The sequence below is a fragment of the Camelus bactrianus genome, chromosome 5 (assembly GCF_048773025.1).
Source record: "Camelus bactrianus isolate YW-2024 breed Bactrian camel chromosome 5, ASM4877302v1, whole genome shotgun sequence".
Lineage (NCBI taxonomy): Eukaryota > Metazoa > Chordata > Mammalia > Artiodactyla > Camelidae > Camelus > Camelus bactrianus.
This window is the reverse complement of record NC_133543.1, coordinates 59,622,352-59,637,026: the sequence shown is the minus strand read 5'-3', so window position 1 is coordinate 59,637,026 and position 14,675 is coordinate 59,622,352. Positions and strand designations below refer to the sequence as shown.

Genomic DNA, 14,675 nt, shown 5'->3' with positions numbered 1-14,675 from the left:
GCCACCAGCTCCAAGTTTTCTTTAAAATTTAGAATGTGATTTACTAACTGGCTCTTTAATTAAATCATTAGCAGGCCCATTTTCAAAGCTGTGCCATAAGACTTGGTGGAACATATTCAGCTCATATACTTAGGGCAAGCTAATGAACAGATTTTGGGGGAGAAGAAACAAAGTAGTCTGAATGTTTGAAAGCTTGTGGCATATTCAGTAATTAGACTTGTTTTGGTAAGTTGAAGTAGCTGCACCTCCAGGATCAGATTTCCTTTTGCAGTGCCTTCAAGGGGACTGGTACTTTTTCTCATTTCAATAGGGAGGTTTATTCAAGCTGCTCTCCAGGTTATCATGGGGTGAAGACAGATAGGGGATGCCACCTGATAGTACTGTTTTGAAACAATTGATGACAGACAGCTTGGGGATTCCTAGATGTAGGGGTTGATATGCGGGATAAGGTGGCTGTGGTATTCTTGGTAAAGAAGTTGTCAAAACATTAGAAGGAGTTCTACATAGAACTAAATAGGAATAATCATCAAAAGTCCACACACCTCCTTTTATATTTAATTTTAAAATTGGAACTATTAAGTGGCAGGCACTGTCCTAAGTTCTGGATGTATACCAGTGACCAAGAACTTCAAGGATCCAGTGTTCTACAAGGCCTTTCGTATCTCTGAGTCCTGCCATACGCTGTCTCATTGCCCGAGTGACCTTTTTTCCCCTTTTCATATGGGGGATGACCTTTTTCTGCTTTCCTACTTGTCCTTCAAGTTTCTGCTTCTAGACCCGCTTCTTTCTGTAGGCCCCAGACCCACTTCGTTGCACTGCCTTTTCTTCCAGTAGTATTGTATTTATAACATTGCCATAGCATGTGAACTTTTCTGCCTAAGGATAGGAACTCTCATCTCTCAGATTTCAGTGCCTTGTGTGCAGCTTAATGTGTATCTCTCCTCACTATACACAGACACGGCCTTTAACCCTCTATTCTTAATTTCTTTCCAAAGAATGAGGGTTAAAAAAAAAAGTAGAAAAAGACCATAGCTATCCTACTTTTTCTCTTTTTAACCATATACTTTCTCATTTTCTCTGCAAGTGCTTTTTTAAACCACTTTTTAAATATAAGTATCAGTTATGGCTCCAACCTTATCATTTTTTTTAGTTCTTTTTTCCTGTTTGTTCTACACAAGTTTTTTTTTTGTTTTAATGAGTTAGCAAAGGAGACTCCTGCACAAATACAAACTTTAAGACAAAATGAAAAAGGAACAAGCTATTTCTTTGCCACAAGGTATATATTATGTACAATGGTGAGGGTTATGGTATAGGTCTGAAATGTAAGGTTTTGTCTCTTCTTTGTTATTGTAAAAATGGGTATAAATTTCGCTTAATCACTAGACCAGTAAAACCCATAATAATAATATTTGTTCAGTGAATGAAGTGTTGAGCTTAATGAGGAAAGTTAAATTCTGTTGCCGGGCAGTTGAGCTGTGAACCAAGTGAAGTATGGGGAAATTAAGGCAAAACAGGGTGGGCCTGGGAGGACATAAGTACAAATGATTGAGGGTATAGCAGCAATAGAGTTGTCCCTTAGGATTTATATTTGTTCAGTAACTGGAGGGACTGCTAATGAGGAGCTCTTTTTTATTAAAAAGGAATAGAAGGAGACAGATTGTTGATACAGTAGGTATTGAGACAGAATTTTCATTTTAGAAACTTAGAGGGAAATTTGGAAAGTGTGGCATAGTATTGAATATATCATAATGGGATGCACCTTTACCTTAAAGCCTGGGTTTCTCTGTAGGCAGCTTTTCAGATATTTAAAGGGTCCTTTTGCCGAGCATGGGTAGAATACAGTGGAACCTTACCAGTTAGTAGTATGCATATATTTTTAGAGGCAAGTTGGGAAAGTTCTTGTACCCTAGAGGTAAAAAAAGACTTTGTGAAAAATCTTGTTAGAGAGGTCAAAAACAATTTGCCTTCTAAAGTGAAATCAGGATTGTCTTATTATGGGATCTTCCCTAAATGGAGCCTTTTCCCTACCTTCTTCTATGATACAGTGGCAGCGAGAATGGGGAGAAAATGGGCAGATTTGATTTTATCTCCTATTAACTGAGAAAGTAGAATCAGTGGGATTTGATGACTGACTGAGAGTAAGGGAAGGGAAACTATCACTTGGCTAGCTTTATAGGTAGTATCCTAGAGGAAGTGCTGGTTTGAGGAGAGGAGGAAATGAGTTCCAGTTGGGACTTCCCTAGTTCAGAGGACCTTTGGGACATCCACATGGAGGTTTCTGTAGGCATTTGGAGATAAAGATTTGGAGCCCCATAGAAAATACTGAGCTGGAATAAAGTCTTTCTTATGAATATTAGTTAAAGTGGCAGTGGAGATATCTTCCAGAGAGAATATGGAGAAAGAAAAGATAAGGACTGTTTATTTGTTTAACAGACATTAAGAGACTTCTGTTTTGGGATTATAGCAATGAATAGAACAGACAAAAATCCATAAGGAAAAATTAAACTCTGTGGGATAGTACAATGTTAATGGGACGGACAGGAAGAGATAAGAGCAAAATCAGATGAACTTAGTGTCCCTGTAAGTTGCAAAGTGAGAACTTGAACAAGAGGTTTAGCTCAGTACCAACTGCTAGAAGCAGTGTCATGCAAGAAGGAAGTGGCCCCTGGATTTAGCAACAAGGAGGTCATGATGTAACCTTGATAAGTCCTGTGGAGTAGTGGGAGTGGGAAACCAAATTGTGGTGTTTAAGAGGGGTTATTGGGAGATTAAGAATTAGAGGCAGCTAATGTGGACTCATCTATGAAAAAAAGAAACTTGGCTGTGTAGAGAAAGAGAATGGTGAAGGAAATTGCCCCATAAATGTCATAATTTATATTTAAATGAATCAGTAAAGAAGTTCAACACATAGAATTTTTTGTTAAAACCAACTCACTTGAAAATCAATACTGTAAATCGAGAAATAGCTGATAGAAATTTTGAAACAAAGATTGACAAATTGCTGCTCTTATAGAGCCTGCATAGTGGTGAAAGGGAGCACATTAGATGATGCATCTTCCTGTGTACCAACAAAATAATTTTTAAAAAAGTTTTAAGTAACATGTCCAAATGATCATATCACTCTTTAATTTCTATGGTAACTTAAATACAGATTAATATGGACTGGCTTCAAGATGTAGGAAATGAATGGGGGAATAATATTTCCCAATTTATAATGGGTAATTGTTGATATGAATATTGGTGTCACTGAGTTCATTAAAATAAGAACTTTTAAATTTTGTTGTATTTTTTAACTCATCTGAACCTGTCTTAAAATGTCCCCAAGTTGATACTGTCTCCCCTACATAGATTCAGACCAGTCAAAGGCTTTTACATTGTATTTATTACTAATCACTTAAAAAATCCAAATAATATCCAATACTGTCTACACAGTTTCCAGCCCTGTACTTGAACATAGTCACCATCAGGCATTCAAATGGTTATGAGTCAAAGCGTACACCTAGTACAATGATGTACCAGGAAGCAGACGGAGAGGATGGATCTGCAGTTCTTTATTTGTAATTCTGTGTTAACGTTCAGAATTTTTTCAGATTTTAGATAAAAAATACAGTGCAAATGTATTTATTAAGCAATCCCCCTTTTGGGGTCCAGGGCAACATCCTCTAATCATAAGCAATTCTCCAGGGAAGAAATACGAACACATTAATATTTCTACAGTACATCAAATGAAGAATCACAGTAAGTCCCAAGTTAGTGCATGTCAAATTTTGCCGCTAAATGAGTTTGCCAGAAGCTAAAGAAAAATCTTTGTACTTTCAAGGCTTTTCAGATTTCAGAATTGCAGATAAGGGATTGTCACCCTGGTGACTTTTCCTGAAAAGGTTAGGACTGTTCTGGCCTTTTTCTTGAAATGGTGAACCTGTGCTGAAGTTTACATTACAACATCATTTTTTTCTTATGTAGCATATCATAGGGCAAATTTCTTATTAACATATATATCCAAAAAATAGCAAGAAAAAATAAGAAAGCAGTTTTCTTAAACAATGGAGTTTTCTTTCAGTACAGATAGGGAAAGGCCATAGCAATCTTTTCATTCATGCTTCAGAACTGTGACCAATCTGTTACTCTTATCTGTTCCCTGAAAAGGAAAATCACTATTTGGAAGGGTCAGGGGCTCAGGTTCTATTTGGAGATTTTTCTGAGGATCCCATCACACACCCAGCATTACGTTTTTTGCATTAGGAAGAGACTTAAACTAGCTTTTATTTTGAATACTATTAAATATTCCATTTCTCCACTGGGCAACTAAAGTTTGTTTTTGTTTTGTTTTGTTTTGTTTAAAATCTTATAATGTTTGAAATTTGCCATGCCGTACCTTATGTTACTTTGTAGAATGCAGAAGAGCAAGCTAAAGGGAATTCACTTCCTTGACTTTCTTTTAACAATTTTAGAATAGGATGTTTTGGCAAATTCCTCTCACTTGAGTTGAGGACACCTAAGGGACAATGGTAGATGTATTATACTCAAATAATTGAGAAAGCAATGCATTTCTGCCATTAGTTGAAAATTTTCTAATTTTTTGAGTTTTTTAGATAATTGCAGAATTTATAGTTTTATAGTTTCCAGTTAACAGTCTAAGCCCTTCTTAACAAATCTTATTAAATATTTTACTTTCTGAAGCTTGCTGAAACTATACTTCCTTATAAAATAACTTCCTTGCTCAGGAGAGCAGGTGTGGTTTTGCTGAGTTGCTTACTTGTGACAAGGAGAGAGAAATTTAATAATTCATCATAAAATCCACATAGTGATGCTAAGAAGAGCAGAGAGGGCTATAAACTCTAGATAAATTGCTCTCATTGCAGGAATTTCCAATTAGTCTTAAGTATCAAGCATGCACATGTTGAACTCTCAGAATTTCCCTATAGGCATATTCTGTATAAATCTGGACGATGATAGTACTTTATGGATTTTTTTGTTAGAACTGCAGTAGCAGTCTACTTTACAATGTTGTCAATTTCACGGTTACATTTTGGGTCATGGGAATGTAACAGATTGTTACTTGATTGCGGGAAAAGTATTTGGTTATGATGGTTGAAGGGCAGAAAGGTGAAAGATGACACTGATCAGAAAGAAAACTCATTAAATTTATAGATGAGGTAATTTGAAATAAAATGCATAAAAAATTGCCCAGTGTGTAGGTAGGTTGAGAAGAGAAACCAGGTTTAAGACTCTAGAATGGTAGCCAAGGGAAATACTAGAGATTACACAATAGAGTCAAGACACAGTATGATTTATTTGCTCATATTGTACTAGGTCACAGTAAATTCTACTATGCAAATTAGATGAAGGAGTCCTTAAAAGTATTACGCGTGTTTAAAAAGTAGGGACTCATTATATTAACATCAAAACATTTGCTACCTAGAACTTCAGAAGAATGGGTCAGTTTAGAATAGGAAAATTTTCTGGGTAGTAGAGATCGTATCTCTTTGAATTTTATAATTTACTGATTTGATGTCAACTTATTAATGTTGGCATTTTCATTGGGATGCAATAGCAGATGGTTTTGGCATCAGGTAAACCTTCTTGAATTTGAATTTTCGCTCTGCCATTTGCTAGCTGTGATTTACCTATACACATTGCTTCAACTCTCTGTACCTCAATTCTCCCATTGAAAAATAAGGCTTTAAAAAAAATCACAAAAGCAGGGTAATCATGAAGATTGAATAAGAATATATAAATGCGGTCCCTGGTATAGTGACTTTGTGGCTACCATAGTTTATTACTATTTGTTATTGTTGTTACTATTATCTACTCTACACAGTTATGACTTCTAACACAGGAAATATAATTAGTTCATCTCTGGATATCTCAGGAACATCATTGTAATGTGCTATGGAATCTGTTAGTGTAGAGCTACTGTAAAGGCTTTGGCATTCCTCCCATTGGCTGGTTTTGAACAGTGTTGGGCAGCCTACATTCTCCAATGCACCATTCCAATCAGCTCTGGGACACTAATCGTTATATTATTTTTAAATGACTTTTGTCTCATTGGAAAGCATGTTATATAGTTGAGGAAAATGCTTTTTTTTAAATTGGTGTATTATTGGCAGTAAAGCTTAAAATATCTCTTTTATTATCAATTTGGGCACACTATATAGTTAACAGCTGATTGTGAAATGAGTCTTATTTCAGGTACATACTAAGAAAAGTTCTCTTGGGTAGAAAATGTATATCTATAAGGATTTAAGTAGTTCTGAGAGTCCAGATTCCACCCTGTTCTTATTCTTCTACCCAGAAAACCATGATGTGACTATAATAATTGTCAACAAGTTCACAATCTTACTGGATTAAACAGTGTTCTCTTCCATTATTTTGTCCCCTATGAAGAGATAAGAACTTCAGTCCACCTCCTTTTTTAGAAGAAAGACTTCATAGAGGATATTAGTTGAGTTACTGCTGAATTCAGGTTAGCATGGGTTCTGCTACATAAGCACGTCCCATTTTAGAGTAGGGCAAATTGTCCAACTTGGGATCTACATAAGGTCTACGTATTACCTGTATTAAGTCTGTTAGGCCTCTTTTATTCTGTAACAACTGTGCCATTCATTTCTCTTTTTTTGTTCCCCATGCCATTGAATTGTTGGAGAAACTGCTTCATTTCTCTTGTATGTTAAAGCCCATTAATGAAAAATCCCCAGTAGCATACCTAGTAGTCATCAGATGGCCTTGGCAGGGATTTGTAAACCGGAGAGACTTTGTAAACCAAAGAGTTGCTGGAACAGTAAATGGTCGTATCTTTAGAACACACGAGTCCATACAGACACCATTTTGTGTGGGTCAGATGGGTCTGAACTAACTAGAAATAAGAATTTGACCTTAGATAATTCATGATGTACATTGTGACTTAGATTGATATAATTTTTCTGCTTTGCAAGTTATTGGAAATCCATTTTACAAGTTGTGGTTTCTGTGTCAATTGTCAATTCTTGGTTGTCATCAGGGCTGTTTGTTTCATTTTATTAATATCCTTCCTGGTTACTCAGCCTAAGCTGAAGAATAGACCATTATTATCTGGTGATGTGATCAGTCCCTGCCTACACTGTTTTTCAGTGGGTCATGATTGTGTATCGAGCTTGTGATGATAGTAGTATCTCTTAATGCCAGGTTTTCTTGTTATTTATGTTAAATGATCATTTGGCATCAGAGCAGCTGCAGAGCAGCATTTAAGCCTCTGGAGATCACACATTGGTGATTGCAACATAGATAAACTCTAGGATGAGGATTATTATATTATCCCTTATTTCCCGTAATCTGAATCTGCCATGGACAGTAACAAAATGACTTTCCCATTAATTTGGATATGAACTTTTTTTACTTTGCCCATATCTGAAGAATTAATTAGTATTATATCTGGAGATTGTCAAAAACAAGGATCCTGGGAGTACCTGGACTAAAAGGCCCCAGTGTCTACTAATTATTTAGAATTGTGTTGTCCAGTATGGTAATTGGCAGCCACATGTGGCTATTCATGTTTAAATGTAAACTTAATTAAAATCAAATAAAATTAATTTTCTCAGTTCCCCTAGGCATATCTGAAGTGCTTAGTAGCCACATGTGGCCAGTGACTATTGGAATTGGCATAGTAGCTACTCCCATTGCAGAATATGAACATTTACATCAGCGCAGAAAGTTTTCTTGAATAACGCTGATTTAGAAGTGTCAGCAGAGAGGGGGGAAAAAAACAAGATCAAGATCAAAACAAAATAGGCAAAGAAGTGCATGCCAGTCACCGGTGTCTAGCATCATTGTAAGGAGATTCTTGTTCTGATGGTCTCAGACAGAAGTAGTCTTCAGACTTTTCTCCTGGATCAGAAAAGTGTTGGAAATCAGTCACAGGTAATGATGGCAGCAATATCCATCAGCATATTTCCTGCAAAAAGTAGAGTACTAGGTAGAGTCTTCTGCTTAGAGTTGATTCTTTTGAGTTTCCTTCTAGACTATTCAATTCCTGAGGCTGGTTCATAGGAGGGGTCTTTCAGTGAATGTAAGGAAGAAGCAGAGAGTCCTGTGGGTAATACATGACTATTAACTTTCATAATCACATTATTAGAATAGAGAAGAGTGAGATCCTGGAATCCTCTATTGAGGTATATGTAATACAGCATCAGTTTTGTAAGGACTTAGTCACTGATTATCCTGGGAGTAAGAACAAATTATGGATAGTAAGGACATTGACAGTACTCTAAGCTTTTAATTTTTATATAAAATATATTCCAGATCTCACCAATTAATGAACATATTTAAGCATACAGGCAAAAGAAAATTTATACAATTTATTTTGGCTGATGTATATGAAATTTTTTTTAATTTGAGAAGTACATAATCATTGAAACATTTATTATTATCAAAAACATCCAATTTACATAGGAAGGCTGTCTCTGTTAATGCAGGGATTTTTCTCTTCTTTCCCTCTCTCAATTTCTCATGTTTTGTTTTCGTTTTAAGGATGATAAAAGCATTTTATGAACATGTTTTATCACCTGGGTAACTCCATTTCAGTGCTGAAGTTTGTGTTCGTGACCATGTTGCAGTAGTAGTGTTACTTTAATTATCATGGCCAATATCTTAAGCTCCAAAGAACCTGTGCCGTGGCCATCAGTGCATTATGAGTGAGAATTTTATTCCCCATAAATTGTGCCCAGAATTTCTCAGATTTAAAAAGCACCAATATTGATATTTTTTACATGCATGTTTGTGCTTCTTAGTGGTCAGTTGTTAAGGATTAATACTTGGAATTTGTTTCCCTTTCCAAGTGGTTTATGACTAAGTTTTTCACTATAAAGTAGGTAAGTTGTGGAGTCTATATTTTACCTTAAGTGGCTTATGGTTTAAGACAAATTGAGAATCAATTTCTTATCCAGAATTGGAAAGCTGGAAATCTTGAGGAAGAGCTGAATATTTGAATTACCTTGGGGATGCTTTCATAAAACCAGCATGCCTAGGTAACCACCCCTCCCCCCCACCCCACCCCACATCTCCTGCTGCAGTAAGTCAGGTAGCCCCCAAGATATGTACAAGTAGTTCTCCAATCATGCAGGTTTTCATAATTCAAATTATGGTATAGTGACTTAGCAGTCTGGATTACAGTATTAAGTAATGATCTGAAACTGGCATGTGTGAAAAAAGCCCAGCCAGCCACTTTGCTTCAGTAGCTGAGTGCTTTGCTGATCATTATATAATTACTCCCTGTAAGTAGAACATAAGCTCCATGTGGGCAGGGGATTTTGTTTAGGTTGTTCATTGCTGTTCTACCCAGTGCCTAGAAGGATGCCTGGAAAAATAATACAGCGCAGTAAATATTTGTTGTTGTTGAACAAGTATATGTGTAAATAATACTAGGTGATAAGGGTATGTTAGAATATAAAGACTGTGCTAGTAGAGGTAAAAAAAGAAAAATACTATTACCTTTGAGCAAAAGTTAGTTGAATAAAATTTTGATTTTTATATCTCTATACATTTATAGCCATAAAAACAGGATCTTTGAAAAGAATCATGTAGTTTGTGTATGGCACAGAGTCATCTTGTTGAGAGGCAAGTGGGACCTAAAATCCAGCCAGACAAGGTTGTGCCTTGTATCACCTGAGGTAAGGGAGGGGTAGCTTCTGTTTTTTAATTAGAAATGTTTGTTCATTAATATTGGATATAATTAACAGAGCTAGATTTAGGTCTGCCATCTTATTTTTTTCTTTTTGTCCCCTCTGCCTTTATAAATTATCTCTCCTGCCTTTATAAATTAAATATTTTTTAAATCCCATTTTAATTTGTCTATAGACTTTTTATCTGTATTTTTTTTTTTTTTTGGTCATTGCTCTAGAGAGCAAAATACATATCTGTTAATTTTCACAGGTTTCTTAAGAGTTCATATTGTACCATTTCACAAAAATATTAGAAACTTTGCCTCATGTGGGTCCACTTTAGTTCATATATACTTCATCTGCATACACTATGCCCTCTCGAGACATTATAATTTTTGCTTTAAACAAACCTTTGTATTTAAAAAAAATTTTAAACTATTTTTGTTATAGTTGGTTTGCAGTATTGTGTTAGTTTCAGGTGTACAGCCAAGTGATTCAGTTATCCATATATATATAACTATTCTTTTTCAGATTCTTCCCATTATAGGTTATTAAGATTGACTATAGAGTCCTATGCTATACAGTAGGTCCTTGTTGTTTATCTATTTTGTGTATAATAGTGTATATATGTTAATCCCAAACTCCTAATTTATCCCTCCCCAAATCCCTTTCCCCTTTGGTAACCATAAATTTGTTTTCTATGTCTGAGAGTCTGTTTCTGTTTTGTAAATAAGTTCATTTGTATCATTTTTTAAGATTCCACGTATAAGTGATATCATAAGGTATTTGTCTTTCTCTGTCTGACTTCAGTTAATATGATAATCTCTAGGTCCATCCATGTTGCTGCAAATGGCATTGTTTCATTTTTGTGGCTGAGTACTATTCCATTGTGTGTGTGTGTGTGTGTGCGCGCGCACACACACGCGTGTCTGTGTGTGTCTGTATAAACCACAGCTTCTTTATCCAATCATTTGTCGATGGACATTTAGATTGTTTCCATGTCTTGGCCACTGTAAATGGTGCTGCCATGAGCATTGGGGTGCATGTATCTTTTTGAGTTAGAGTTTTCTCTGGATATATGCCCAGGAGTGGGATTTCATGATCATACGATAAGTCTGTTTTTAGTTTTTTAAGGATCCTCCATACTGTTCTCCATAGTGGCTGCACCAGTTTACATTCCCACCAACAATGTAGGAGGGTTCCCTTTTCTCCACACCCTCTCTAACATTTATTATTTGTAGACTTTTAAATGATGGCCATTCTCACTGGTGTAAGGTGATATCTCATTATAGTTTTGATTTTCATTTCTCTAATAATTAGCGATATTGAGCACCTTTTCATATGCCTGTTGGCCATCTGTATGTCTTCTTTGAGACTTAATGTATTTTAGATAAGAGAAAAAGTAGTCTTTTATATTTCTTGAGAAAGTTTTCATTTCATTTCCAGTGTTCTTCATTCCTTTCTGAAAATCCAGACTTCCATCTGGTATAATTTCCCTTCAGCTTGAGGAACTTCCTTTAGCATTTCTTACAGTACAGGTCTGCTGGTGATACACTTTCTTAGTTTCTCTTAGTTGTTTTGTTTGTTTCTTCAAACAGTAAATGTCTTTATTTCATCTTCATTTTTAAGATTATTTTTGCTGGAATTCTAGGTTAACAGTTTTTTAATCTTTCAGCACTTTAAAGATTATTCTACTGTCTTCTGGTCTCCTTAGTTTCTGATGAGAAGCCAGCAATAATTTGAATTATTTCCCTGTGTATAATGTGTTTGTTTTTTTTTCCTCTTACGCCTCTCGGGATTTTCTCTTTCATCTTTTGTTTTCAGCAGTGTGACTACTAACTATATATGACTATGCATACGTGTGGTTTTCTTTCTTTTTTTTTTTTTGTGGGGGAGTAGGGAAGTAATTAGGTTTATTTCTTTTTAGAGGAGATACTGGGGATTGAACCCAGGACCTTAAAGTGTGGTTTTCTTTGTACGTATCCTGCCTGGTATTCTCTGAGCTTTGTGAATCTGTAAGTTTGTGCCTTTCATCAAATTTGGGGTAATTTGGGCTGTTATTTCTTGAAATCTTTTTTCTATCCCATTCTTTCTCTCTTTCCTTCTTAGACTTTAATATACATGCATTAGGCCTTTTGATATTGTCCCACATGTCCCTGATACTGTTCACTAAAAATTTTTTTGTCACTATCCTTTTGGATAATTTCTGATGATCTTATTTCAAGCTTACTTTCTTTCATCTCCATTTTGCTATTAAGTCTATCCAGTGGATTTTTTTGCTTCATATATTTTTCAGTTCTAGGACTTCAATTTGGTTCATTTTTTTGTTTGGTTTTTTTTTTTTCCTGAAATTTTCTTTATTTTTATTCCTTTCAAACATGTTTTCCTTTGCACTTTTGAATATGCTTTAAAAACCTTGCATGCTAATTTTAGTATCTGGGTTGGTCTCTCAGTGTTGGATTCCTTTGTCTTTTTTCTTAAGACTTTGGGTTCTGGTACATTCCTCGGAGGAATGGTGACTATTCAGGCAATTAACTTGATTAGACTTAAGTTGCAAATTCTGTCTTTTGAGCAGTTGTTCACATCTAGTTCAGTCCTTTGATCCTGAGCAGGACTCTGTTTAGTGTGTGTTGGTTCAGGGGTGGTCAGTTTGGTAGCATATACCCAGCACGTGGCCCTCTCCTCTCTGGGAGTCCCAGAGCAGTGGTATGCTTCAGATTGCAATTATGTTTTATGGATTGACAAATTTGTGAAGAATCTGGTATATATTGTTTTTACTAATCTAGATAGCATGCTAACCATTGTTATGGAAACTTTTCTTGATTTATTGATTTGTGTACATCTCCATCTGTATTAAATGATAGCAGCTCTATATCCCTTTATAATGTCTAGATTATTTGTTTATGTGGTCCAGTGAAAAGCATACCTAATTAGGTATCCTTAAGCTAGGTTTCTAGCCAACCACTAGCTTGTTTTATAGCTTAGGGCATTATTATAGCTTAGGACATTGAAATGACGTATCTGACCATCAGTGTTATTATCTTTAAAAAGAAGGAATTGGACCAGATAATCTGTAACATCCTTTCTTGAATTCAAATTAAGATTTTTTTTCCTCAATTGTGTTCAGTTATTTTGGTACTGAGCACAGTTTTTTCTCTATATTCTATACCTCTTTAATTTTTTTTTCTATTTCATTTACATTTGTGATTTCATTGCCTTACACCATACCATAAACTAAGTCATTTAGATACGTAACTCCAATACAATACTTGAATAGTAGTTTTGTGTGAACATAACTATCAAGGCAGCATTTTTCAGAAATTACTAAGTTTTACTTAATAGATGGCTGTTGAAAGACATTTTATTTGTGCATTAAACACTGATGACAAGATTTATTCTGAGCCAAGTACTTAGTTCTCATATATGCGTGTAGCTGAAACCCTGTGTCTTTGATAGATCATGTTAAGACTTGATTAGATTATTCTGGTTCAGCACTTTGTATTTCCATATGAAGTGGAAATATCTGACTGATCATTATTACAAGAACACTGGATATTTCATTCTTAGTTCAAATGGAAATGTTAGATATTTCATACTTGGTTTGTTTATTTTCTCTTATATAATTGTTTTCTCTGTTCACTTCTTTTTTATAATATCACAGTATTGTTTTATGATGCAGGTATAGGTCTCACTCAATGAGAACATTTTGAATTAAGTTATCAGACATCAGTTATTAAAAACTTCTGTTCTTCTTACTCATTAGAATACTTTCTGGTGCTTAATAAGCCTTTGTTATTACTGCTTTTTTGTTCAGAGTCTTTTATACTAATATGTGTTTTTTATACATTATTATATGGAACTATTTAAAGAGTTTTTTGAAATTTCATTTAATTATGAATTACATCTGTGCCTATTAAGAAAAGTAAGGTGATCAAATGTCCATTGTGTGGGAATAACATTATTTCACACACATTTTGTCAGTGTTAACAGAGCTTTCTTTGGTATATTTTACAGGTGACGTTTGCAGACAGAAAAAGTAAACTGTCAAGGAATTCAAACCTTTTAGTGCTTGTTATTTGGACCAGCTTAGGGAGTGTTTATCACGTCAGTTGGCAAGAGAAAATGAAAAGTAGTGTGGCACAAATAAAGGTAAGTGTTTGAAGCTTATAATAATGAACATAAACTTGTAGTCAGTTATCTATCCTTTAAACAAAAATGCATTTATGTAATTAGGACATTAGAACCAGACAGTAGAGTGGTATCATACACTCATCTACCTTAACACAATTTCATATGTAGGTACTTGGCCAGAAGGGAGTAGTAGTGTACAAGTGGGTAGTTTAGAGAACATACAGGATGTGTGTGTGTATATGTGTGAATGAAGAAGGTACTCATGAGTGAGCATATGTCAAAGAAAAATAAATAACAAACGACAGGAAATTCCACCATTCTTCTCAAAAAGCATTCCTTCCTGAGTAAGCATGAAATGAAAGATGTGTATCTCCTTCCTCAGTTGGTCACAGTTCCTGCATGTCTTCCAGTGATCCTCTTGTTGCATATTTCATATGCAAAAATGAGCTCTTTATTCTGTGCTGTATGTAATGTTAGACATTATACATTCAATTTTTTCAGCAAATATTCACTGAATTCTTAATGTGTCCCAGTGATCATTCTAAGCACTTTGGGTAAAACGGTGAACAAAACAAAAATCCTTGGTGTCATGGAGCTTGCATTCTAGTAGGGGAGAAAGAAAATAAATCATAAACTTAATAGATAAGTGAATTATATAGTATGTTAGAGTGTTAAGGACTAGACTTGTGCTATGGAGGAAAAATATTGGGTAAGGTTGATCAGTAGTACTGGGAAAGTGCAGTTTTTAACAAGGAATACCCATTGAAAAGGGGCTTTCTAGAGCACACACTTGACGGAGATAAGGAGTTAGCCATGCACATGTCTGGGGAAGAGTGTGCCAGGCAGAGGGAACAACAAGGTCAAAGACAAAGGTCTAGTGTGGCTAGAGTAGGTTATGAGAATAGTAGA

The 14,675-nt window shown here is 35.2% G+C and overlaps 1 protein-coding gene across 2 annotated transcripts in view; it reads left to right on the top strand.

Annotated features, from left to right (window-relative positions):
* CWC22 (CWC22 spliceosome associated protein homolog) overlaps nucleotides 1–14,675 on the top strand; it is a 55,185-nt gene that overhangs the window by 3,036 nt on the left and 37,474 nt on the right. Inside the window, exons 1-2 of one of the 2 annotated variants that reach the window (XM_045520406.2) lie at nucleotides 9,623–9,644; nucleotides 13,650–13,784. In XM_045520406.2, the coding sequence (XP_045376362.1) occupies nucleotides 13,758–13,784 (27 nt within the window). In that variant the 5' untranslated portion in view covers nucleotides 9,623–9,644; nucleotides 13,650–13,757. Of the gene's footprint in view, nucleotides 1–9,622; nucleotides 9,645–13,649; nucleotides 13,785–14,675 lie in introns of those variants that run through there. The other variant, XM_010959983.3, reaches the window with a different exon arrangement.